At 45.8% G+C, this 24,490-nt stretch overlaps 2 protein-coding genes across 3 annotated transcripts in view; one reads left to right on the plus strand and one right to left on the minus strand.

Annotated features, from left to right (window-relative positions):
• LRRC40 (leucine rich repeat containing 40) overlaps positions 1-10,864 on the plus strand; it is a 13,660-nt gene extending 2,796 nt beyond the window's left edge. Inside the window, exons 2-14 of the mRNA XM_029959737.1 lie at positions 395-468; positions 1,172-1,301; positions 1,673-1,796; positions 2,059-2,201; positions 3,219-3,391; positions 4,125-4,215; positions 4,530-4,575; positions 5,871-5,979; positions 6,954-7,061; positions 8,261-8,371; positions 9,157-9,234; positions 9,429-9,614; positions 10,282-10,864. Coding sequence (XP_029815597.1) covers positions 395-468; positions 1,172-1,301; positions 1,673-1,796; positions 2,059-2,201; positions 3,219-3,391; positions 4,125-4,215; positions 4,530-4,575; positions 5,871-5,979; positions 6,954-7,061; positions 8,261-8,371; positions 9,157-9,234; positions 9,429-9,614; positions 10,282-10,387 — 1,479 coding nt within the window. The 3' untranslated portion in view covers positions 10,388-10,864. The remainder of the gene's footprint in view (positions 1-394; positions 469-1,171; positions 1,302-1,672; positions 1,797-2,058; positions 2,202-3,218; positions 3,392-4,124; positions 4,216-4,529; positions 4,576-5,870; positions 5,980-6,953; positions 7,062-8,260; positions 8,372-9,156; positions 9,235-9,428; positions 9,615-10,281) is intronic.
• A 3,281-nt stretch (positions 10,865-14,145) lies between these two features.
• Positions 14,146-24,490, minus strand: part of LRRC7 (leucine rich repeat containing 7) — a 150,639-nt gene continuing 140,294 nt past the window's right edge. For both annotated transcript variants that reach the window (XM_029959686.1, XM_029959685.1), the window contains 4 exons: positions 21,744-21,962; positions 20,377-20,469; positions 17,892-17,966; positions 14,146-16,678 (listed from right to left, as the gene is read on the minus strand). In XM_029959686.1, coding sequence (XP_029815546.1) covers positions 16,571-16,678; positions 17,892-17,966; positions 20,377-20,469; positions 21,744-21,962 — 495 coding nt within the window. In that variant the 3' untranslated portion in view covers positions 14,146-16,570. The remainder of the gene's footprint in view (positions 16,679-17,891; positions 17,967-20,376; positions 20,470-21,743; positions 21,963-24,490) is intronic.

Genomic DNA, 24,490 nt, shown 5'->3' on the forward strand with positions numbered 1-24,490 from the left:
TCTTTGATTCTCAGGATAAAGAAAAGATTGTTACAGGTCACTGACAATGTCTCTGTTCATACACTTGTAGTGTGTAATTATAGAATCATGAATGTTCTGGGCTGGAAGGGACCCACACGGATCAAGTCCAGCTCCAGGGTCCTGTCCTGTGGAAAGATCTGGGAAGTTCTGTTATGAACACTTAAGGAAGAGCTGTTACTGGGAGTGCAACTCCCTTTCCTGCATCTCTCAATGCCTCCTTCATCTCTAATCTCTGGGCATTGATGGCAGTTAAGGACAGTTTTGCAGTTCTGTGTGTACAGAATTACTGTGTGGATCAAGTTGGCTTTTTTCTGGGGAAAAACCCTACAAGACACAAATTTTTAGTAACTGTATTCTAAAAACTATTTTCTAGGTGCATGATAATCAACTGACATCACTTCCTTCTGCTTTAGGACAACTAGAAAATCTCCAGAAACTTGATGTCAGGTAAGGATGTGTTACACGACAAACAAGAGAAATATTGCACTGACTTTCTTGTGTGAATGAGAGATTGCAGGATATCAAACTTTCTTTCAGAAAATTAATTCCAGATTACTAACTATAGAATACTATTATATTGAGAACTCTAAGTTTTGGATCACAACTGGTGATCTTGGGTTTGTTGGAATTGTTTTCACTGATACTCAAAGTCACGGTCTCTTGGAAGGTGAAAACAGTGATATTCTGAATAATCTCACAAAATAACATTCATTTGATTCAGTGTGGCAATTTTGAGGATAAAACACTTTCTGCCACGAATGATTCACATTGTAAGTAATTGTCGAGGTCTCGTTCATGCTGGAAAGTTCAGAATCTTCTGTTTGCTGGGGTAATTTTGTAAATTTGCGCTCAAGGAGAGGTTATGCTTCCACTGTGTGAACTGCATAAACAGAACAATTCACATCCAGATGGAATATTGTAAATTCAGATTAGGATTGAAACTATTCTTGAACAAATAAGCGAAGGTAATTAATTTTCCCAGGAAATTAATCCATTGTAGAGGCCTGAGACAGGTTTTCCTTACAGGTGGCCGTGTCCTGACCAGCAGGATGTGTACAGGCTGTGGAACATGAGTGTTCTGTGTGCATCCTATTCCTAAAAACTCCTTAGTGATTGTTCTTTCCCTTTGTGTCCCATGTTTTCCCACCAGCCACAACAAGCTGCAGAGCCTCCCTGAGGAGCTGCTGCAGCTGCCCAGGCTGAGGAGCCTCCTGCTGCAGCACAACGAGCTGAGCCACCTCCCCGAGGGTCTGGGGCAGCTCCTCAGCTTGGAGGAATTGGTAAATCAGCCTTTTCAACCGTATTTCTTTGTGCAGAAAGATTTATCCATGTTTTGCTACAGCTAATTAAAAATCACTGGCTTTGATGGCAGAACTTTGTGAGTATTCCAGTGACCATTCTAAAGTTGGTTATTACATGGTGGGTTTTTTGGTTGTTCTTGGCTTGACAAATATTTTAGGAAAACTCAAATCCCTTGTGATCTGTCAGTCATGGGAGACTTGTTTCTTGTGTCACACTTCTGCCAGGGAGATCCTAAAGATGTCAGCCAGCTAATTTTAATGTTCTGCCAGTAATTAACTTTGCACTAGCAGCACCCATGGGATAGTTTAAACATCTCTGTCTTAGTGTCTCACTTTTTTTCTATCTGCAGGATGTGTCCAATAACCACCTCACAGACATTCCAACAAGTTTTGCTTTGCTCGTTAACTTGGTGCGGCTCAATTTGGCCTGTAATCAGCTCAAGGACCTGCCTGCAGATCTCAGTGCCATGAAAAGTAACTCACTTTCCTCACACTATTAAATGCCAAACATCCAGTTTTGTACTTACGTTCATATTAGTGCATATTAGTCAGGTTTTAAAATATATCCCTAAAATTAATGCATTCTCAAGAAAATCAGGTCAGAATTATTAGTTCTAAATTCTGTTTGGCAAAATGTTGTTGCATTTATTTTAAAACCCAGGATAATTATGCTTCTGTGGAGAGCTATTTTTATTTTCTCCTATTTCTGTTTGTCATTGCACATTTACTTCCATAGGCCTGAGGCAGCTGGATTGTACCAAAAACTACCTGGAAACTGTACCTTCTAAATTAGCAACTATGGCATCACTGGAGCAGCTTTACCTGAGGAAAAATAAACTGCGTTCCTTGCCAGAGTTTCCCTCTTGCAAGTTACTGAAGGTGAGCTTGGAATGGCTGCAGTGTGGTAAACTTTTAAATAATGACAGTTAATTTAAACGCAAGTTTTTGTGAAGTGCTGTGATCAAAAATTAATGGTTGTGTGTTTAGAACTCTTATTTAATACACCCCCATTTGCAATTTCTCTTACTGTCCTCAGTATTCAACCTTAAGGTCACTTGGAAGACAAATGTGCAGCAGAACTTTCAGATTTGCAAAATAAATATTTAGAAGAGGAATGACTTAAAACTGGATCTAGTGTTGCCTATTTTTTCTCTGTGGAAACATTTTCTGGTTAAATTAACATTGTTCATTATCATTTTTTCTTTGTAACTACAGAAAAAACATACTGTTTTTCCTTTTGGCATAATCAGGTATTCCAGGTATTTTGTAGCCTTAATTCCTGATATATTTAAAATTGACAATCACCTGTTTCAGAACATCAGAATTTGTTACTCAACTGATAGAGAAATGATTGGGCCAAGGGAATGTCTCTATTACTGTAGTGTTTCCACTGACCAACTCTGAAGTCAGCAGTGAAAATTTCAAGCTATTTCCTCATTTTCTAACAAAATTCCTGTTGGTGTGTGAAGTTCAGTGTCTTGGTGAATCCAGCACATGGTCTTTGGGCTAAGGAATCATTCACTTTTTCCTTTATAAATTAAACATTTCCAACAGGGAGATGAGAGCTGCCTCTCAGCTTCCTCTAACTTTGAATTTCAGAAGCTTCTTGAGCAAAGGAGTTGTTGACAAGTTCTTGGCAAAAGTGGAACAAGTTTATTCCTGGCTGGGAAATGGGACTCGGGGCTGAGGGTTCTGTGGTGGGTTCAAAAAAGCTGAGTCAGTCCCATGTCTCTGGATCTTTGGAGGCTTTGATGTTTCGTAGGCAGAAGAAAGGGAATCAAGATCTATTTTTGTTCCACATCATTGTACGTTTCTGCTGATGTCATGATTTAGGAGATGAGTTATAAAGCAATTTTACCAGAGTACCATAGTGGTAGGTGCTGTTTGTTCCCATAGGAATTACATGCTGGTGAGAATCAGATTGAAATCCTCAATGCAGAGAATCTGAAACACCTGAATTCCCTGTCTGTGCTGGAACTCAGGGACAACAAGATCAAATCAGTCCCCGAGGAGATCACTCTGCTGCAGAAGCTGGAGCGGCTTGACCTGGCCAACAATGACATCAGTAGGTAATAGAGAAAGCTGGGCTGGGGCTCGGGGGGGGGACATGGTTGGTGGCAGCTCATTCCTGGTGGATCACACTGGGGGAGGTGCAATTAAGAAAGGACTTAATCATAAAATGAAGGAACCCTCTGTATTGTGTGATTGCTCTGATCAAACTGGGCCTTTCTTAAAAATTCTGTGTTCTGTCTGTCACTTACATTTGACTTGTAAGTGCTTTGGGGAGGGTCTGAGGGAGCTGGAGAAGGGTCTGGAGCACCAGGAGCTGCTGAGGGAGCTGGGGGGGCTCAGCCTGGAGAAAAGGAAGCTCAGGGGGGACCTTCTGGCTCTCTGCAACTCCCTGACAGGAGGGTGGAGCTGGAGGGGGTCGGGCTCTGCTCCCAGGGAACAAGGGACAGGAAAAGGGGAAACGGCCTCAAGCTGTGCCAGGGGAGGGTCGGGTTGGACCTCAGGAGGAATTTCTTCCTGGAAAGGGTGGTCAGGCATTGGAAGGGGCTGCCCAGGGAGGTGGCGGAGTCCCCATCCCCAGAGGTGTCCAAGGAACGACTGGATGTGGCACTCAGTGCTCTGGGCTGGGTGATAAGGTGGGGATTGGGCACAGGCTGGACTTGATGGACTGGGAGGGCTTTTCCAACCTCAGTCATTCTGCATCTTTTTCTTTGAACCTGAGCTTCAGCATCCCATCTGATTCTTTAGCAGTTGTTTTGGAGCTGCTTTGGAATGAGTTGTTTCCATCTGCAGGTTGCCTTATACATTGGGGAACCTTCCTCAGCTGAAATTCCTGGCACTGGAGGGAAATCCTTTGAGAACCATCCGGAGAGACCTGCTGGAAGTAAGCACTGGAGTTTGGTTATGTTGCAGGTGAACATTTGCTGCATCCCCACAGTGTGGGCAGCAGGAGAAACATGAAAAGCTAAAAATGTGGAGCCCAAGGTTCAGATCAGAAATTTTGAGCTCGAATTGATAAAGTTATAAATAAGCAAGTTCCTAGAATGCTGTGAGGAGGGTTTTCCTGTGGGATTTTAGGTAGAATTTTTAGTCAGCAGTGCTTGGGCTTCACCTGTGTGACTGGAATTGTCCCTCTGGATTGTTTCACCAGCTGCATAAACCCTGCTTAGTGACTTGGTTTTTGTTTCTTTTTTAAAGAAAGGCACCCAGGAACTTCTGAAATATCTGAGAAGCAAAATCCAAGGTATGTTGCTTTATTCCATTTATTGCATTTAAAGAGATTCTAAGAAATCAAAATAAATCAGAACCTAGGGAGAGTGGTTGTTTAAATCCAGGCCCCTCCAGTTATTGTGAAATAATAGAGATTTCTTTACTCAATGTTTGCTCTGATATTTCTGTTTCTTTTCCTTATTCTGTTAGATAATACTGAATAACAAACATGCCCTTATTGAGGATCATAATTTTAAAAATAATCTCAATATGCTTCATCTTTGTACTTAAAAGGGACCTTGATTATAGATGCATCAGCTTTTCTTACCAGTGCTGTGTGACTGTTCCTTTTCCAGTGGCTGTTCCCACCTGCCAGAGGATGGCAGCATTAATTAGGCTTCTGCAGCAGAAAAAATTCCTTCCAAATGTCAGCTTCCATGCAAATCTGACATGTTAACTCCACAAAAATTAATGGAATCATGGAGTAAAAGCTCAGTCTAACAGATAATATAATTGTGATAACACAATTAGCTCATGTCTTGCATGTACAACAGTACTTACAGTTTTACTCTGCCTCTTATGGAGCTAAACCAGTGGCGGTCCTGTTTCTGATGAGGTTTAAATTGGGAAAAACCTATTTTTTTTTAGCTTATTTCTCGCCCTTTTGCCCTTCTTTAACCAGAGAATAACTAGTTGTGGTTGGGCACAATTGTTGATAGACTTTAATTCATGAATGCTGCTGAACTTTCAGAGAGTTTTGTTGAATTTCTTGGAGTGGAAGTTGGATTTATGGTATGTTTGGACTCCTAGCTAAGTTTCATCCTACTCAGGTGGGTGGGAATCCCCATCTCAGATGTCCAGGAGCTTTTTCAAGTGGATTGTGGGGAGTGATCAGAAGGAGCTTCACAAAGATGGGTGTGCTGAATGTTTATAAATATTGTTTTAAGTGATAAATTGTGGTCAGGTTTGCTGGTGTGGATGTAGGTGCTCTAGATCATAACTTTCAGTCCAAATTCCCAGTTTCTCCCTGTTTCCAGCTCCTTTCCCCTTGGAGGCAGAGCCTCACAGAGCAGCAGCCGCCAGCACATCTCACCTGCTTTTTCAAAATCCAAGTTAGCCCCTCTCCCTCCCACCCCCCTAAAAAGCCCCAAAACAAATAAAGCAGAAACCCAGGACACCAAAAAAGCTTCCTTAGAAAATTATTGGAATAATCTGAATTAGATGATGTTCAGTTGAGCCAGGAGTAAAGGGAGTGATGGAGGTGCCTGGGACACACCTCTGACTCCTGGATCCCTCAGAAGTGTGACTGAACCCCTCTGTTGTCTGTAGATGATGGACCTGGCCCCAGTGAAGAGCCTCCTGTGACAGCCATGACCCTTCCCAGCCAGGCAAGGGTGAACATGCATGCCATAACCTCACTGAAATTATTGGAGTACAGGTGTGTGTTTGGAAATATTACCTGTTCCTAAAGCTGCAAGAACACTCCCCTATTTTTTGGTTGTGGTTTTTTCCCCCTCCCTTTATTACATACCAAGCTGTTCACAAATCATGCTGTATTTGGGCATTTTCCCCTTTAATTCCTGTGCTCAGGAATAGGCAGATTTGGATTGCAGGGGTTTACTTATTCATTTGTAATATCAAATATTTCACAGTAACTCGCTGAAGTGCTGAAAACCTTCAGATGCTTTTGGTACCTTTTAAGGTCTTTACAATTTTTAGTAAGTCTCAGAACATCTTGTAGTAAGTGAGTGTCTCCTCAATATTTTTTAACTGTACCTTGTTAAGCTGGGAATGGGAAAGAAAACTGTGAAGGACTTGGGGGTGTTGGTGGATGAGAAGCTGGGACAGGCTGGGAGAACTGAAAGGTTCATCCTGGAGGAGGCTCCAGGTAGATCTTAGAGCCCCTTCCAGTGCCTAAAGGGGCTCTAAGAGAGCTGGAGAGGGACTTTGGACAAGGGCCTGTAGGGACAGGGCAAGGGGGAATGGCTTCCCACTGCCAGAAGGCAGGGTTAGATGGGATATTGGGAAGGAATTCTTGACTGTGAGGGTGAGGGTGAGGAGGCCCTGACACTGGCACAGAGAAGCTGTGGCTACCTCATCCCTGGGAGTGTCCAAGACCAGGTTGGATGGGGCTTGGAGCAACCTGGTCTAGTGGAAGGTGTCCCTGCTCAGGGCAAGGGATGGAATAGATGAGCTTTAAGATCCCTTCCAACCCAGACTATTCCAGGATTCTCTGATACTTGCTGGCAGGGCAGTGGTTGGAACTTTCCGATCAACAGGCCCACGCATTTCAAATTGTAGCTATTTACCTGTCTGTTCTACTGGCCATCCTCTCTAAAAGAAGGTGAAAATGCCTTGTTAATCACCAGAAATGATGAACTGGTGTCACTTTGCTCCTGTTTCTCCCCTCAGTGAGAAGCAGGCAGCAGAGATCCCCGAGGAGATGTTTGATGCCGTGGCCACCAACCCTGTGGCCACTGTCAACTTCAGCAAGAACCAGCTGAAAGAGGTGCCCCCAAGGTATTGTGTGAAGGTCATTCCTCATCTATGACTTGCTTTTCTGCCTTTGTTGTCAGCATCTTGTGTCTTTCCTGAAGCTGTTTGCACTTTGTTGCTGTGTGTGTGCACACAAATCAAAGTACACAGAAATACAGTGACACATTTGTGTGTCTCGTGCAGGAGTGTGCAGGTGGGACCTGGAGTCGCTTGTGTCATCCAGAGTCATGGAAAATCTCTGGCACTGATGGCAATAATTAGTCTTTTTGCGTTAGGAGGAATGTTTTGTGTTAGGAGGAAGGTTTGCTGGATCTCTGGGAGCCCAAGAAAACCACCAACACTGATTTTTAAGGACACCACCACATTGTGGAATTGATCTATACCCATTCTCAGACCCAAGTGTGCTTAATATTTCACCTCTAGCACATAGAGCTTGAAAAGGTGCAATCTCAGGGGAGAAAAAAGTCCATTTTCAGTACAAGCTCTAGAGACTGGATTTTGTGAGCTGGTGTTTGTTCTTCCTGTGCTTTGTCACTGTATCAGAGGCTGTTGCATTCCCTGGGATAGGTGTGAGTGGGTATGCAGCTGCCTCAGAATTCCATGCCAATCCAGGCAGGAGAGAGAAGTGTTTTCTCATTTAATTGCGTTTTGGTTTTAGAGCTAAACCAGAGATTCTATTTGGGGGGTTCTACAATGAACTTCTCGGGCTGTTAAATAATTTACTCCAAAGCATCTCAATGTAACGACCTTCTACAAGCAGCAGCAAATGCTCCTGGAATTTGTAACAATGGAGCAGAAACAAAAGATGGGAAAAAATAGGAATTTCTTTCAGTTTGTTTGGCTGCAGAAGAAGGTGGATAAGAGTCAGTGTTAAAACATCTCCAGGTCAGGAGATGGCAGTGAAGGTCACCTGTCCTCTGGTCTCCGAAGTAGCTCTTGACTGCATTTACTGAGGAGACTTTTGTAGTAAAATTTACTCTCCTAATCAGAGAGAGAAAACGTGATCTCCTAATCACTGTAGGTCAGTGAGCTTTGCCTTCATCAAGTGTAAGGTTTGAGGAGCAGCAGCTCTCACAGGCGATGTCTCATTATCTTCACAAAATTACTTCAGAATTGTCAAGAAACAAAATGTGTCCTTGATTTGTAGAAGAAAGCAGTTTTTAAATAACTTAGAATGCAAGCATGAGCTTCCATAATTACAGTATATCCTTTTTGGGTTTCAGGATTGTGGAGCTGAAAGACTCTGTTTGTGATGTCAACCTTGGCTTCAACAAAATCTCCTCCATTTCCCTGGAGCTGTGCAGGCTCCACAAATTGACACATTTGGATCTCAGGTTGGTGACGTGTGTTGAGTTCCTTCCCTGGGAACTTATTTTCCTGCCTCTCTAAACCAGCCATCTGTTCCAGTGGGATTGCAACACTGGGATCAGTTTTCATTCCCAAAATGCCTCCGTGGTAGAGCTGAAATAGCCTAAATTTGAGCCTCGGTTAAAGAAAACCCAAAAAACAAGTGGACCAGTTCTGAGACTTGCTGTGAGGAGAGAGATGGTGCTATTTGAAAACACGTCCATCGCCCTCCAAAAGAAACACACCAAAAATCCTGGGAATTAGGACAGTGAAGGTTCAGATCTTGTCACACTGCTGGAAACAGAAGCAGTGCATGGCAAGAGATGTTACTTATGTCATCTTACCTCCCCTGACTCCTGAGAAATGTTCCTTGCATTGTTCAGCATCTGGATTAGCTCAAACCATAGATTTTGGAGAGGTGTAGTGATTTACTTTGATTTACTTTGGCTCCAGGATCTTGGCAGTTTCCTAAGCTTTCCTCTGCAACCCAAGGAGCTGAATTTCCAGGCAGGTTTATGGAGTTGTTGGGTGCCTGGGAATACTTGGGAATCTTTAGAGGACAGGCTTTGAGTCTCCTCCTGGCAGAAATGTGAATCCAGCCTGGCTGGCATTAGCCGGCAGCTGTACCTGGGCATGGTCTTGCCCCATTTCTGAGGCAGTGACTTGACCACAGACAGTGTGGATGTGATCAATATGTTGTGTCCTGGGGATTCTCAGTAACTAAAACCTTGAGCAAGTGAATGATTATTGTTTGTCTTCCTTTGATACACAGAAACAACATTTTGACATCTTTACCCCAGGAAATGGAGGCACTGACAAGACTGCAGATAATCAATCTTGCTTTTAACAGGTGAGCAACACTCTAGATTTTTTTAATAAAATAATAATCAAAAGAACTGGGCTGAATTTGATATGATTTTCCTGTGATGTAAAAACAAGGAGACACTTGGCTGACAAGTTGTGGGCTTGAAACCCATGAAAGCCTTGTGTTTGTGTTGCCCTGTTTCTGACTTTCCCTGCTTTGCCTCCTTTCTTTTCCTGAAGATTTAAGGTGTTTCCCAGTGTCCTGTATCACCTCCCAGCCCTGGAGACCATCCTGCTCAGCAACAACCAGGTGGGGTCCATCGACCCGGTGCAGCTGAAGGGGATGGACAGGCTGGGAACGCTGGACCTGCAGAACAACGACCTCCTCCACGTGCCCCCAGAACTGGGGAACTGTGAAAACCTGAGGTGTGTGGTTTCACTGGGGACCTGTTTATAGAATTATATTCTGTCTGAGTTCTTCAGGGAGTGTTTTGTCAGAGGAAAAAGTGCTCCTTGGCAGGATGTTGTTTGTGGAGTGTCAGTGCCCCAAAAGGGTCTCTCTGACTATCTGTAAAACAAGGCAGTTTCTTCCGTAATTTCTCGCTATTGTAGAGAATTGGAGGAGTTGTTTCATCATTTCAAACCACTGCCAAGGGTGTGTTGGTTTGTATGAAGCTCCTGGCAGAGCCTTGGTTATGTTGCCTGTCCAGTCACACTGTGGTGCAGCATGAACAGGCCAGGCTTAGCAGGGAGATTGGACCAGGTGAGCCCACTGTGGTCCCTTCCAGCCTGAATCGTCCTGGAATTCTGTTTCTGTATTCCAGAAGTTCTTTTCTCACTCCTGCTGGCAGAGGCTTGCTGCAGTAGTGGGGTATGTGCTGCAGTCATACACCCCCACTGATTTATTAGCATAAATTAAAATTCACATTATCTAAAGCCAAGCTGGTGTGAAGCAGGGAAGCAGGAATTAAAACTTTTAGTAGAACAGAAGAGGGATTACTTAGGGATTCCAAAAGATTCAGCAGTCTGTATGCAGTGGATGAGTGTGTGCATACAAGAAGTCTTTATCTAAGTGCAGATCCCTGTTTTCCAGGACCCTGCTGTTGGAAGGGAACCCCTTCCGCACCCCCCGGGCTGCAATCCTGGCCAAGGGCACAGCTGCAGTGCTGGAATACCTGCGGAGCCGCATTCCCACCTGAGCCAGCTCCTGCCCTGGGCTAGCAGGGATCGCAGGACAAGGGGCTCCACTGCCTCCCTCCTCCTGCTCCTGCCCAGGCCAGAGCATCCGTGAGGCTGTTTGTATGTTAAGAAAGAACTGACCTGTAAAGCATTCCCTGGATGCATGTTCCAATGGGGATCTCAGCATCCCACACTCTGTTTACACTGTTTGTGATAAAGGAGCCATGGTGCTCTCTGCAGGCCAGCTGAGCTTTGAAGAGAGTTGTCAAATCAAAGCCTTTGGGCGAAAGGGAATACTTTTGATTTTTGTATCCTTTTTTTGGTCTCTTTTCACTACTCCCCAGAAACTTATTTCTGGTCTGTGTGTGGTAAATACTGGAGCTGTGAGGGGGTGACCAAGGCTGAGAAGTACCCCCAGCTTTGTGCATGGCTCACCTGAGGGCAAGAAAGTGGCTGGTGTTGGCAGCTGCACTGAGATAATAAATGTGTCCCTTGGATGTCTGGCTTGGGTTCTTTAAGCATGTGCTGTAATTAAGTTTTCTAGACAGTAACACTGAGATATTTTTCTTGTTTAAACACGCTTCTGTGTCCTGGAAGTGATGCCCTTAATGATAACGGTGCTGCAGTGTGGGTATTAATAACAAACAGAACCACAGAATCCCAGAATCACTGAGGTTGGAAAAGCCCTCCCAGCGCATTGAGTGCAACCTGTGCCCGATCCCCACCTTGTCACCCAACCCAGAGCACTGAGTGCCACATCCAGTCATTCCTTGGACACCTCTGCGGATGGGGACTCCACCACTTCCCTGGGCAGCCCCTTCCAATGCCTGACCATCCTTTCCAGAAAGGAATTCCTCCTGAGGCCCAACCTGACCCTCCCCTGGCACAGCTTGAGGCCGTTTCCTCTTGTCCTGTCTTGTTCTGCGGGAGCAGAGCCCGACCTCCCACCTGGCTCCACCCTCCTGTCAGGGAGTTGCAGAGCCAGAAAGTGCCCCCTGAGCTTCCTTTTCTCCAGGCTGAGCTCCCCCAGCTCCCTCAGCTGCTCCTGGTGCTCCAGACCCTTCCCCAGCGCTGTTCCCTTCCCTGGACATGCTCCAGCCCCTCAATGTCCTGGTCATGAGGGCCCAGAACAGGATGCAGTGCTCGAGGTTCTGGATCACAGCAAAATTTAATACAGTTCAACACTAAATTTTCCAGGTTTTGAATGTGTCCAGAATGAACATAAAATACACTAAACTGCTCAGGTCTCCAGGTTTAAGAAGTGCCTTTCAGCCAGAGCAGGGATGGCTGAGGGACGTCAGCCCCAGCTGCACCTCCCCATGGTCCTGGTGGAGGAGACCAGAACTGCCCAGGCTGGTGGGGAAATTCAGAGTATTGACCTGTGTGGAAAGACGGACTGGGAGGGGAGCAGGAAAGGGAAGGGCAGGATGTTTCCTGTGGGAAATACATGATGGTAACTGTGTGTGGTGCTAAGCTCGAAGAGGGCTTTGGTGGAGCTCCACCATGGCCATGGGCAGCTCTGGGTGATGGATAGTGGATCCAGTTCCCTGGATGATGGAGCTGCTGTTGCTCTCAACCCCAGCCCTCTCGTTTCCATACATTTGTCTTTTCATACACCGTTTGTCCCCAAAAATCAGTAAACACTGAGTTTTCTTCACCAGCTGCATCACTCCCATTCCTTATCTGATGTCCCACAGTAGCAAGGAGAGTTGCCCAATTTTCTAGGCCCACTTCCAGTGGGATGTGGGGAACGACGACTCCTTCCTCTCCCTCCCAAACCTTCCATCCTTCCCGACAGCAAAGAAATGACCCAAAAGAATTACAATAAGGTGACGTTTTTATTATTTATACAATAAAGAGACTTTTTAATGTTATTCAAAACACTTTTTTTTTTTTAAATACTGAAAAATTTGGGTACACCAAAGCCGAAAATGGCTCTGCTAATACTGCACAGCGGCGGTTCAGTCCCTGGGCTCCCTATGGACAGAAGCATCTGCAAAATGCATCAACACCACACGCACGGGCCGGGGCCCCACAGGGCACGGGGAGGGGACAACCTGCATGTGCCAAGGGACGAGAGTTGATTGCACTCAATCAATAGATTTAAAATAGAATTTTTGAAGTACCTTTTTGCACATAAAATGAAGCAGCTTTCAAGTTCAGTAAGTCTTTATACTGCAAAAAACATGAAGTACATTCACAATCTATGTTAATAAAGTAGTAAATATTTCCTCATTCAGCTTTATTTACAGGAATACTGGAATTCAACTGAAAAGTACAGTCATCTGGAATATAGCAATCTTTGAACACATACAAAAATGACCATTTCTGTATATAATTTAAGCTCAAAATCACAATTATCTCAAAATATTAATTACAATACAGCCATCTCCATCATAATTAAACATGTCTTTTATAAAATGGTAAAATCTTTAATAAAGGAAGCTGTTGGTTCTGAACCGGATACAGTACTCACAGGTAGAAAACCGAAGTGATGAGCGAGTGCCCTGCCCGGGGAGGGGACACGAGGGGGGGACACGCGGGGGGGACATGAGCCACCGAGGCAGCCCAGAGACAAAGGCCCTGAGTGCCAGGGCTGGGGGTCCTCACACAATGCAATGGTGTCATTCAGTCACTTCCACAAAATCGGCTGGAATCATCCAGGAAGGGGATTGGCAAAACGTTTTTCTGGGTTTTTTTTAATTTCAATTCCATGATTTGAAAACGGTGCCTTTTGGGATTGGGTTGGCGGTGGCCCTGCAGGCTCCTGGAGTGGCCCACGGTGCCAACAGCCTTGTTCCCAAGCACCCAAACCCCCAGTGGATCCGTATCCCATCAAACTACTGCCCGGAAAGTTGTATCAGCATGGCCACAGGGAATGACCCAGGGCCTGAGTGCCTGGGAATGAGGGGATGAGGCCAGACGGCTTTGTGCGCTTCAAAAGGGAATTGTGGAGTCTGGAAGGGAGAGAAGGGAGGGGCCATGCCAGCCATGGGCAGGGAGCTCGGACTGCAGAGAGAATTCCCACCTTCCCCAATGTGGGATTTTTAACTGTGAAATCCCACCAGTTCACAGGATCACAGGATAGCTGAGGTTGGAAGGGACCTCTGGAGATCACCCAGTCCAACCCCCTGCCCAGGCAGGGTCATCTGGAGCAGGCGACAGAGGAATGTGTCCAGGTGGATTTGGGATGCCCTCCCTGGGCAGCTATTCCAGGCTCTGCCACCCTCCATGGAAAGAAGTTCTACCTCGTGTTGAGGTGGAAGTTCTTGTGTGTTTATGGCCAAATCCTGCCAAGGTGGGTGGTGACTCCACAGCCCTGTCACCTCCTGTGCCTGTGTGTGACCCATGTCCAACCCTGATCCTGTTGGACAGGGTCTGCCTGGCGGGGGGGACATGGAACACCTCCCCCCCCGTGTCCTGAGCTGGACTGGGCAGCACAGCCCTGGCTCCGGCCCTTCTCCTGCCACAGACAATTCCCAGGAATAACCACCTTGATCCCCACTGATCCTGTACAGACCCCGGTCTGACACCGTGGCTTGTCTCAGCTGATCCAAATGTGTGCCTTTGTAATTTAATGCAGGGTTTGCATTTCCTGTTGCAAATCTCCCTATCAGATATATACACATCTATAAATAAGCATTTTTGATTGCGTAAGGTAATTAATGCTATATTACAGCAGAGAGGTTTCACAGAATCCCAGATTGGTTTGGGTTGGAAGAGACCTTAAAGCTCATCCAGTCCTACTCTCTGCCATGGGCAGGGACACCTTCCACTAGACCAGGTTGCTCCAAGCCCTGTCCAACCTGGCCTTGGACACTCCCAGGGATGGGGCAGCCACAGCTTGTCTGGGTAACCTGTGCCAGGGCCTCACCACCCTCGGAGCCAGGAATTTCTCCCCAACATCCCATCTAACCCTGCCCTCTGGCAGTGGGAAGTGATTCCCCCTTGTCCCGTCCCTCCAGGCTCTTGTCCAAAGTCCCTCTCCAGCTCTCTTGGAGTCCCTTTAGGCACTGGAAGGGGCTTTAACCAACATCTTTACACTCCAAGTGCTCACTAACAGCAGCAAACCAACATCCTGGACATCCCATACTCCTTTTTTCTTGGATTTTCCTTGGATTTCCTTGGCTCTGCTCTCAGCTGCCCCATTCACCCCCAGTATTGTCCTGCCTGGTCCCTGCTCAGAGCCACTGGCTGGGCACAGCCACCCCAGTTGGCATCTCCTGTCCCCTCCCAGGGGCTGGCACTGCCACCAAACACAGATGCAGACGTGGATGTGTTATAAAATGTCTCGAAAAGCAAGATTTGAAGATGTTAAATTGTTGCTGTTGGAACACCTGGCTGATAACTCCCGTAGTTTGTCATCACCTGGATATGAACTGTGAGCTGGCACTGGGAAAAGGGGGGTCTTAGAGGCTTCCTGGGGTCTGGGCTGGGCTTTTTCCTCAAAAAATTTAAAAAAAACATTCTGAAAGCAGCTTTTTTGCTTTCTTTTTCCTCCCCCACCATCGCCCTGTGCAGGACCCCCTGTGTAGGGGGACTCCTCAGCTCTCCAGGGCTTAGCTCTGTCCCTCTGCTCCCAGCAAAGCTCCAAAAGGTCCCACAGCCAGGGAGGGAAGGTTTAGGAATTCCTAGTGGCTCTTGGAGGCAGCGAAGTGGAATATTCCTGGCTGTGTCTGTGGGCTGTGACTGCACCCTTGGACGTGGGATTTTTGGGTGGGAATGAGCCCGGCCACAGACAAGCCCGGTGCCAGCTCTCCCTTGGCCCTTTCTCAGGGAAATGGGATCCCCTGAAAATACCTGAAGGGAGGTTTCCCTGTGTTTTTCCATCTTGCTATCAGGTATAACCATGCTGGAGCCCTGAACCACCAGCAGCTGTCAGGACTCTCTTCGTTGGGAGCAGCACCAGGACTTGGACCTGAGAGGTTGTCACACTGTGCCCTGAGCTGGGAACGCTCCTCCCAGGCTGGCTTGGTGTCACTCAGTGTCACCTGCTGCTCCCTGGGATGTGTCAGCTCTCAAACCTGCTCCCATTCCCTGTAAAGGACTCCTGATCAAATCAAGGATCACATAAATCCTCCCCGATGGGAATGTCCCAAGCAGGGCCCGGCCCAGCCTGGAGCCAGTGAAGATACACAACAATGTCCACGGGAATGGGGGATGTGAGTAAAGGGCCTCGAATTGGAAATTAAAAAAGTGAAATAATAAAATTAGCAGCAACAAAAGAAGTTTTACTGCCACCATCACAACCTTCCTCCATCTGTGCGCCAAACCTGCCTGTCCTCGGGGTTCTCCTGTAGTGTGTGCACATGGAATCCATGGGAAGTGCCAAACCAAAGGGATTAACCCATTCCAAAGGAAGTCAGAATCATAGAATCATAGAATGGTTTGGCTTGGAAGGGACCTTAGAGCTCATCCCATTCCATCCCCTGCCATGGGCAGAGACACCTTCCACTAGACCAGGTCACTCCAAGGTCCATCCAACCTGGTCCATTCCAAAGGAAGTTAACACATCCTAAAGAAGTTTTAACCCATTCCAAAGGAAGTTCACCCATTTCCATGTGGGTTTTTGTACCGAGGTCCCAGAGTTCAATTTCAGAAGTCTCTCACCCTGTATATGAATTGTTCCTGATCCCTACGGAGCCAACTATACACACGGCATATGTACAGGTATTTTCATAAGGCATAGAATATCTTTGCATTGAAAATAAATGAACATTATTAAATTTAATTTAATATATACTTTCTTTGAGGTGTTTATGAAAATATTTTTTTCTCTATACTTTTGTATGTGACATGATAGAAATATTTCATGGGAAGTACAGGTTAATATAGTTCATCTTTATAAAGGCATATACAACTCTGAGGCAGTGTTTCTGATGGACAGCAGAATTCCTAAAGGATTTGTATGTGCTTCTGTGTTCTGAAATCATATGAAATCGACTTTAAGAAGTAACTTGATTAAAAAAACGCACCAATGCACAGCCAGAGGCTGACAAGTAAAACTAATACGGAGCCACATGAACAATATATTTATATAGTTAATATATTTTTCCCGATGATTGGTACTAACATAGAGTATTATACATTTGGCACTACTGTTTGCCATTGGTCCAGCAATTGGCAAAAAATTGGTTTCCTATGTATAAATCTGTTTGAACATTAGATCTGGCTAGACATATTTACTATTTATAAAAAAATATTTAGACAGTAAGCTCACGTTGAATAACAAGGTCTACTGTGTTCTGGAAACTCTTCAGTAGAAGCACAGCCTTCTCATGTTCCATATGTACAAAGCTGTGTCCATTGGCCTGCAACAGGGACAAACACAGGAAAAAGCTCTATAGTGGCTTCATTTTGGGGGAACAAAGGGGTGGATGGAAATGAAAAGCTAAAATAAATAATGGACACATGAGGATCCCACAAACACCGAGCACACGTTTCTCTCGCCCTCCGTTGACTTCGAGGAGGGGCTGGACTGGAGGCTCCAGTGAATACTTCATTCCAACTGAAATGATCCTGTAACTTTGGGATAGTTTGTGTGTTTCCTGAGGAAGCATAACTCTGGGATGTAAGGTTTCCATATTCCAGGTGCCGTGCTGCATGCATGGGCAGGATGGGCTCCGTTTGGATACAGAGATAAAGAGGGAAGTATTTATAAGCTGTTCTGTCAATTAAATCTCACTATAACAATCTCTCTCTTGTCTGTTCCAAAATTATTTCAAAAGTCAAATGTTAAACATAATTACCCACAGTTCACTGACTGTGCTTAATAGGCCCAAGTAGAAGATCCACCATTCTCCAGGATAATGGACACAGTTCAGGAAGGGGATCAGGCCCCATGGCCACACCTGCTCCAGGTCCCCCCTGAGCCTCCTTCCCAGGCTGAGCCCCCCCAGCTCCCTCAGCTGCTCCTGATGCTCCAGACCCTTCCCCAGCTCCATTTCCTTCTCTGGACATGCCCCAGTCCCTCAATGTGTCTCTTGTCTGAGGGGCCCAGAACTGACCCCAGGACTGGAGGTACCTCAGCAGTGCCCAGTGCAGGGGGACATCAGTGCTCTGGGGCTGTGGCCACACTACTTTTGATACAAACCAGGTGTCACTGGCCTTCTTGGCCACCTGGACAAAAAGTTCTGCAAGTAACTCTGCTATAAATCAACATTAAACTATATATAATAGTTTATATAATAACAGAACTGTCAGTTAACTCACAGAATCACAGAATATCCTGAGTTGGAAGGGACCAATGAGGACCATTGAGTCCAACCCTCAGCCCTGCACAGGACCGTCCCCAAGACTCACACCACGTGCTCCAGAGGATCATGTGAACACTCCTTGAGCTCTGTCAGCCTTGGTGCTGTGCCCACTGCCCTGGGGAGCCTGTTCAGTGCCCAACCACCCTCTGGGGGAAGAACCTTTTCCTGAGATCCAACCTGAACTTGCCCTGACACAACTTCAGGCCTGCACCAGCACCACTGCATTTCTGAGCTGCCCTCAGCCCCCCAGCAGTCTCTCCCCCTGTACCTGCAGGATCTTGTCCCCGGGCTGGAGCAGGCTGGACGCGGGGCCGTCAGGCTGAACCCTAGTAACAAAGATACCCTATAAGTCAAAGTAACACAGGTTAGGATGCCATCTCCGAGACCTACAGCCCAAAATACAGGTGCGTCCCTAACTGGGATCTGGGGGCTTTATAGACTTGGGTTAAACACCAAACTCCATTTTAATCTGTTTGTAATCAAACACTAGGTTGGGTTTCCAGCAGCGTCAGCTACTTCACCCAATAAATATAATAGTGGGTCATTTTTAACTAAGATTCCACCTCACAAAATATTGTCCAATATGAATAGAGTGGCAGGGTTATCAGGAGGGTAATTAAAATGGAGCAAGCATTAATTTATTAGAATAATCTGTACCATAATCTACACAGGAAAGAAAAAAGCTTAAAAAATGTCTAGAAAGCAGTTGATTATTCAGCCCTTGAGATCTTCAGTTCCACAGGCTGTGGGGCAGACCTTTAATCCGGTGTCTGAGCAGTGAAAAGGCTTTAAAAGAGGAAAGGTTATTAAAAATAAAGGATAGTTGTAGATTTGTTTTCAGAATTTCAGTAAAATCTGTTAATAAACCCCCAAATCAAAGCTTGGTTCCAGCTGATGAGCACATTAAACTCCCACACAGCTCATCAGCCCTGGCCCCTCAGTTCTGTGCTCTCCCTGCTCCAACGGGAATCCAAGACTAAATATGAACATTCCCATTGCTCCCAGGGACACCAGGGAAATCCCTGCTTGGCACCACCATCATGTGCATCCCTGAGGGATTTTACAGTCTCCTGAGCAAGGCCCTGCCCTGTATTCCCAGTATGAAACACGAGCTCCTTGGGAGCAGAGCCATGGGCTGCTGAAACCTTATCCCTGTGCCATGAACTTGTGGCAGGGTTCTGCTGTGCCAAAGGAACGGTGGCTTCTCCATGTCTTCTCCTGTCCTCTCATCCCAGTGACATCAGCATTTCATTTAAAATATGACAAATCTGGTATCACAGTGTGGGAAGTGATGGTTCAGAGTAACAATACAGAAAAACCCTTTAACTATTAATTCCCCTCCCATCACTCCCTAAGTTGCATTCCTGTGAGTGGGAAAACCAGTTCTATCTCCAGCTGTTCCTGCCCTGCTCCAGACACATTCAGAGTGGAACAGGGACCCTCCTTCAGTCACTTCAGCCAAGTGACAGCCAGGAAACTCCAGCTTAATTCTACCATCCCACCTTCAACTGTGCAAAACCAGGCCCTGATGTTATAAAGTGTAATTCCAGAGTGAAGTCTCCAAGGACACCCAAAATGAGAACGTTTTAAAGGACAGTAGTTAAAATTCCTGAGTTTTATGTACATTACATGGAACTACTCTGGAAGTTCAAAACAGGGATTATCAATTCCAGAATCCCAGACTGGTTTGGGTTGGGAGGGATCTTAAAAGCCCTCTTGTTCCACCCCCTGCAATGGGCAAGGACACCTTCCTTTGACCAGGAATTCAGACTGTGTCAGGTTGGTATTTCCAAGCCTATTTTACATTCCCAGTCAGTTTTCTGTTGTAATTCAGAAAGGTGGGGAATTGATTTCTTTAATTTGCAGGCAGATCTCAAAGTTTTGAAAAGAGATGAAAAGAGAGTTTTAAAAAACTTCATCATTTGCAAAACATTCTCCACACTTATAGAAGTTCTGACTGTCTCTGCAAACAGAATCCAGGATTATCAAAGGACATCAACTCTAGGAACGTGTTCAACAGAGAGGTGCCCAAAGTGCTCATTTTCCAACAAACTCCACTCAGTTTTATTGCACCAAACAGACAAATTCACAGGTCTAAGAGTCCATTTCCTAATCCTACAGCCCCTGGAGCTGGGAATCACCAGGTGGTGGAGTTTTTCTAGGCTTCCTTTTATCACACAGAGACCTATCTCAGACTTGCAATTCCCAGAATGAATCCTGAGTCTCCCTGACCACCGTGTTCCTCATGGAGACATTCTTAATTCCCAGTGCAGAAGATAACTGGTGCCATGGGGTCTGTAAGGATCCAGTGATCTCCAGTTTACAGGCCAGGCTGGTTTTATCTGACACAGCAGCTACAAATCCTGGCATTCCAGCTACTGGTACACTGGTTTGGTGTTAATTTAGTTAAAAGTTTAAATCAGGGCCAAAAGTGACTCTTAAAAGTGAGAGAGACAATTTTCCAAAAAACAGCCTGAAAAGTTCTTAGATATGGAATATGGGGCAGACACCCATGGGATTGATGTTTGATTCTCTCATTTTCATTAATTGGGAAAAGAAAGCAAACAACACACAAAAAAACCCAAAACAAAATAAAGCAAAAAAAAGCCAAGTGTGGGGAAAAGTCTTTCAATAATCACAACAGGACATAAACATCTCACTCATATTCTCCACATCTCCATAAACATCTCACTCATGTTCTCCACGTCTCCACTCTAAAATAAGGACCAGGTAGAGAGAAATTCCCAACGTACCTTATCGGAAGGTTTGAATGGATTTCCTTGTCCACTTATTCCACCACTGATACTAAACCCCAGGCCAGGATTCTTCTCTATCCTCACACAAAACTAGGTTAGAAAGACAGGGCAGGGTAAGTGGATGCCAACATTAAACCCTTCCTAAACCACAGCATCCTTCTTCCCACACATCCCGTTCACCATCAGCGGGATGAGATGAGCCCTGCACTGCACAACGTGGGGAAAGTCCATGAAACATTGCTATGAACTGGAAGTACTGGCATGATTTCAGCACACAGTGATACCATAATATTCCCTATCGTTCATAGATTTTTGCATGGATTTTAAAGTTTCGTTTTCAAGGAGGAAAAAAACCCTTTAGACCTGTGAGATGTTCACATTGGCCAAATTTTTCACTTAAATGTTGGGATAAACCTATCAGTGAGGCTTAATCTGTGCAATTTTATTTTTCCAGAAGGAGTCACATGTGCAGCACCCCTCAGACAAAGCAAGGGATAAATACTCAAAGCTCAGGGATCTTCAGAGCATTGCCAGGTCAGGGCACAGGCCCACAACCTGCACTGAACACCACCCACTTCTACCCCAGGAGACAGTGCTGAACCTTCTCTTTTAGTCAGGATGACTCTAAATAGCATTGGGTCATTGAATATAAAATAAAAATTACTTCAGAGAAGCTTAATGACTGTGCACTGCGCTGGGCTTAGCACATCCTCGAGCCACACCAGCAACTGGTTCTGAACATCAGGGATGTAATACAGGGAGCTGCTCACGTGGCTTGACCAGCACTTTACACAAGAGAAAGGTTTACTGATTGTTCTGCACCTCGTTCAGCAAAGTCAGGGGCCCCAAACAGGTATTTCAGTCATTAAGGCCAAATATAATGAGGACAGGACCACTTAATGAAGGAAATTCCCAGTGCTGGGGGCACTGGGGCTGCAGATGGCCTTTCACGAGGCAGATCTGAGCAGATTAGCATATTATAAAATAACCTGCCCTGTTGACACTGAACTGAGTTACTGGGGAACAGGCAGAAGCTGCAAATTAATTCAGTGTGACCCTGTGATGCCAGTTCTGCTCAGGGACTTCAATGGCAGATGGTGTTACTTGATCAGCCCAAGAGAAAATGGGTATTGATGGCTGGTGCTGGGGAAGGGTATGGATCCAGCCTGCCTTCAGCCCAACCAGAGCTCCCCCAGTCCATCCAGAGTTCCCCCAGTACAACCAGTGCTCTCCCAGATCAACCAGAGCTCCCTGGGCTGCCCAGCTCAGCTGCCCCATTCCTGCCCAAGGCTCCCTTGTCCCATGGACACCTTGGAAAACACAGGAACATCTCTGTCCTGAAGCTGCAGTGCAGCCCCTCTCACCTGCTCCTGGTAGGCGTCGGTGCTCCGCTGGCCCTTGGTCTGGATGAGGCACCGCCCAGTCTGCGGGGCTCGGGAGCTCTGGGCTGCCGGGATCTGGATGGGCAGGGGTGGCTGGTACTGCTGGATGGTGACCTTGTTCATGCTCCCCTCGTAGGGCTGCTCCCGGCTCCGGTGCTGCAGGCTCTGGGATCCCATGAGGGTCTGGATGTGGCTACCTGCCTGTGGGCAATGCAACCCGTTAAGCCACAAAGGCGGGAGGCTGAAAGGAAATGATTATTAAACTCACAGTTGGGGCCAAGCAAACCTGAGCCCCAGCAGAGGTTTGCCTTTGGAGCACAGCTGGGAAAACCAGGATTAAAAGCAGCAGGGACATGCCTATGGCACCGGGGACCTGGGAAGTTTGGGGAGAATCAGACATTTGATAAACATAAAGTATTTTTCTCCTCATGTCACATCCACATTTCTGCTCAGGGTGTTTTGTGAACTGAAAACATTTAATAAATCAAAGGAGGGTGAATAATTTATCACAGCCCACTATGAAGATACTGGAATGTTTGGTTTATCTGAGGATAATTTGGAATAAGATCTGTAACACAGACACAGACACTGACCAGGGTTATGCTCTGGGTATGGAGAGCACCAGCATTTAAAACCTGTGCCTTGTCCTGTGACCAAACGTGGCTTTTACCAAATGAAACCCATCAAATTTCTGTGATAACATTTCTGTGACAACATCTGCTGGTTTGAAGCTCCAATATTTGGTAGAGAAAAGTTAAATACTGCATTTACAACAACTTGGTCTTTTGCTAATACCAGCCAAGGAAGGATGGCTCCTGTCTTGTGTTTCTGTCTTGTGGACACAACAGTAAAAGTCATTTTCCAGGAAGCCTAAATACTGCAGGCTTTTAACGGTCTTTTAATAAATCAGTGGATTATTCAATTGCGAGATTAAAATATCCAATTTTGCCATAGGAGAACTAGCCCATAAATTATGGACTGGAGGTAAAATGGGCATTTAATCTGCATTATGAACAGCAAGAAGGATGGAAACAACCACCCACAGCCCAGCTAATGAAGTAGTGATGCCTGTGCAGCATTCCCAGCTCACTGACAGAAACAGCCATCACTACACACAGAGTAGGTCTGTGTGGGGGAAATTTGGGAATGTGTATTAGTGTCTATATACAGTTAGATAGATACCAGTTAATGACTGGACTCAATGATCTTGGAGATCTTTTCTAAGCTAAATGATCCCATGATTCTACATCAGCATAAGTACACAGTCCATCCATCTGCCATACACACCCTTCCCCTTGGAAAAACAACTCTCAACTCTTCTTACCACGATTTCCCAAGCACAGCTCTACCACACAGTGACTCAGCTCTGCAGGAGCCCAGTTAGTGGAAAACCAAAAAATATTACAATTTCTATTTGCACATTTAATTGTTTGCTATGTTGAACTTCAATTCTATAGAAGAGTTTCTGAACGACTTCAAATAGTTGCTGGATTTTAATCCCCAGATGCTGGAAAACCAAGACATTGGAGGTGACTTTGCTTGGAGAGATGAGTGTTGTCACACCAGCACATTACAAATCCCTCCTGAGGAAGGTGAGTAAACAGCTCTCAGAATTCATTTTCTCTCTGCTGTTAATAGACTTTGAGGAGATTGCTATCACTCCTGCTTGTGGATTCACACCATGGCTCTTCTGGAGGGGGATAAGCTGCTTCTCATGGAAATGGAAATTATTTCTTCTGCAGAAAAGATCTCTATTATGCAGACTGCTTCCCCAATTTCATCTGTATTCTTTACTTATCATCCAGCACAAAAGTTAATTATTTTCAGCTCGGTGTCCAATATTTACGGTACAGTTGGAGTAGCTGGCAGTGGGTGTAATGACAGATCTGCTGAGTGAAGCAATGTTTGTACTTATCCCATGGGAGCAGCCAGATACTGAAATATTCAGAACAAAAGAGAATCTGCAGTCGAATTTATTACAGTCCTGATGGTGCTCTGTTGATGGTGAACTGTTACAGCACTGACTGTGCACTGATGGTGCACAAATGTAAGACAACAACAGAGTCCGACTGGGAATGGACCTACACAGATTTTATCCCAAAATGCCAGTGAAGACAAGAAATGGCTTGTCTTACATTTCTCATCCTCATTTCTTGCATATCAGATGATAAATAACTTGGCTGTCAGAGCCAATTCCACCACACCCCGTCGGGGCCCCCCCCCTCCTCCTCCTCTTCCTCCTCCTCTTGGGCCTGGGAGGTGCAATTTCCATCTCCCATCTTCCAGCAATCCTCCTGTACACATGGACCTGTGGTTGCACCTCTCTGTGAAGCCAAGGGTTGCTGCTTCTGCCACTGCCTTGGATAAAAGCTGTGAAAGGAGGTCCTTCCTCATCAGCTGAGAGTTAATCACACAGCAGTTATCAGTGTACACACCATGACTTTCACTGGTGTTATTCACCCCTAGGACTTCACTCCAGGGATGAGCTGGTTGGATCTCTATGTAGACAACGACCACTGTAATTATCCCATGTGCAGCTCCACCTCCCAACACCGACTCCAAACACAGCCGAGTTTGTCAGGACCCTCCATTCTCCAGCTTTGCAATTAGAGCAGCCAAACCCAGCAGTTCCTGAGTGGATGAGCCAAGCTGGGGCTGGGAGGGAGCAGCCAATGTTTGCCCATGACCAGCTCAGCTCCAATTACTGGAATTCAACATCCACCACAAGG

This window comes from Manacus vitellinus, unplaced genomic scaffold (genome assembly GCF_001715985.3).
Source record: "Manacus vitellinus isolate BGI_N305 unplaced genomic scaffold, ASM171598v3 scaffold_21_pilon, whole genome shotgun sequence".
NCBI classification, from domain to species: Eukaryota; Metazoa; Chordata; class Aves; order Passeriformes; family Pipridae; genus Manacus; species Manacus vitellinus.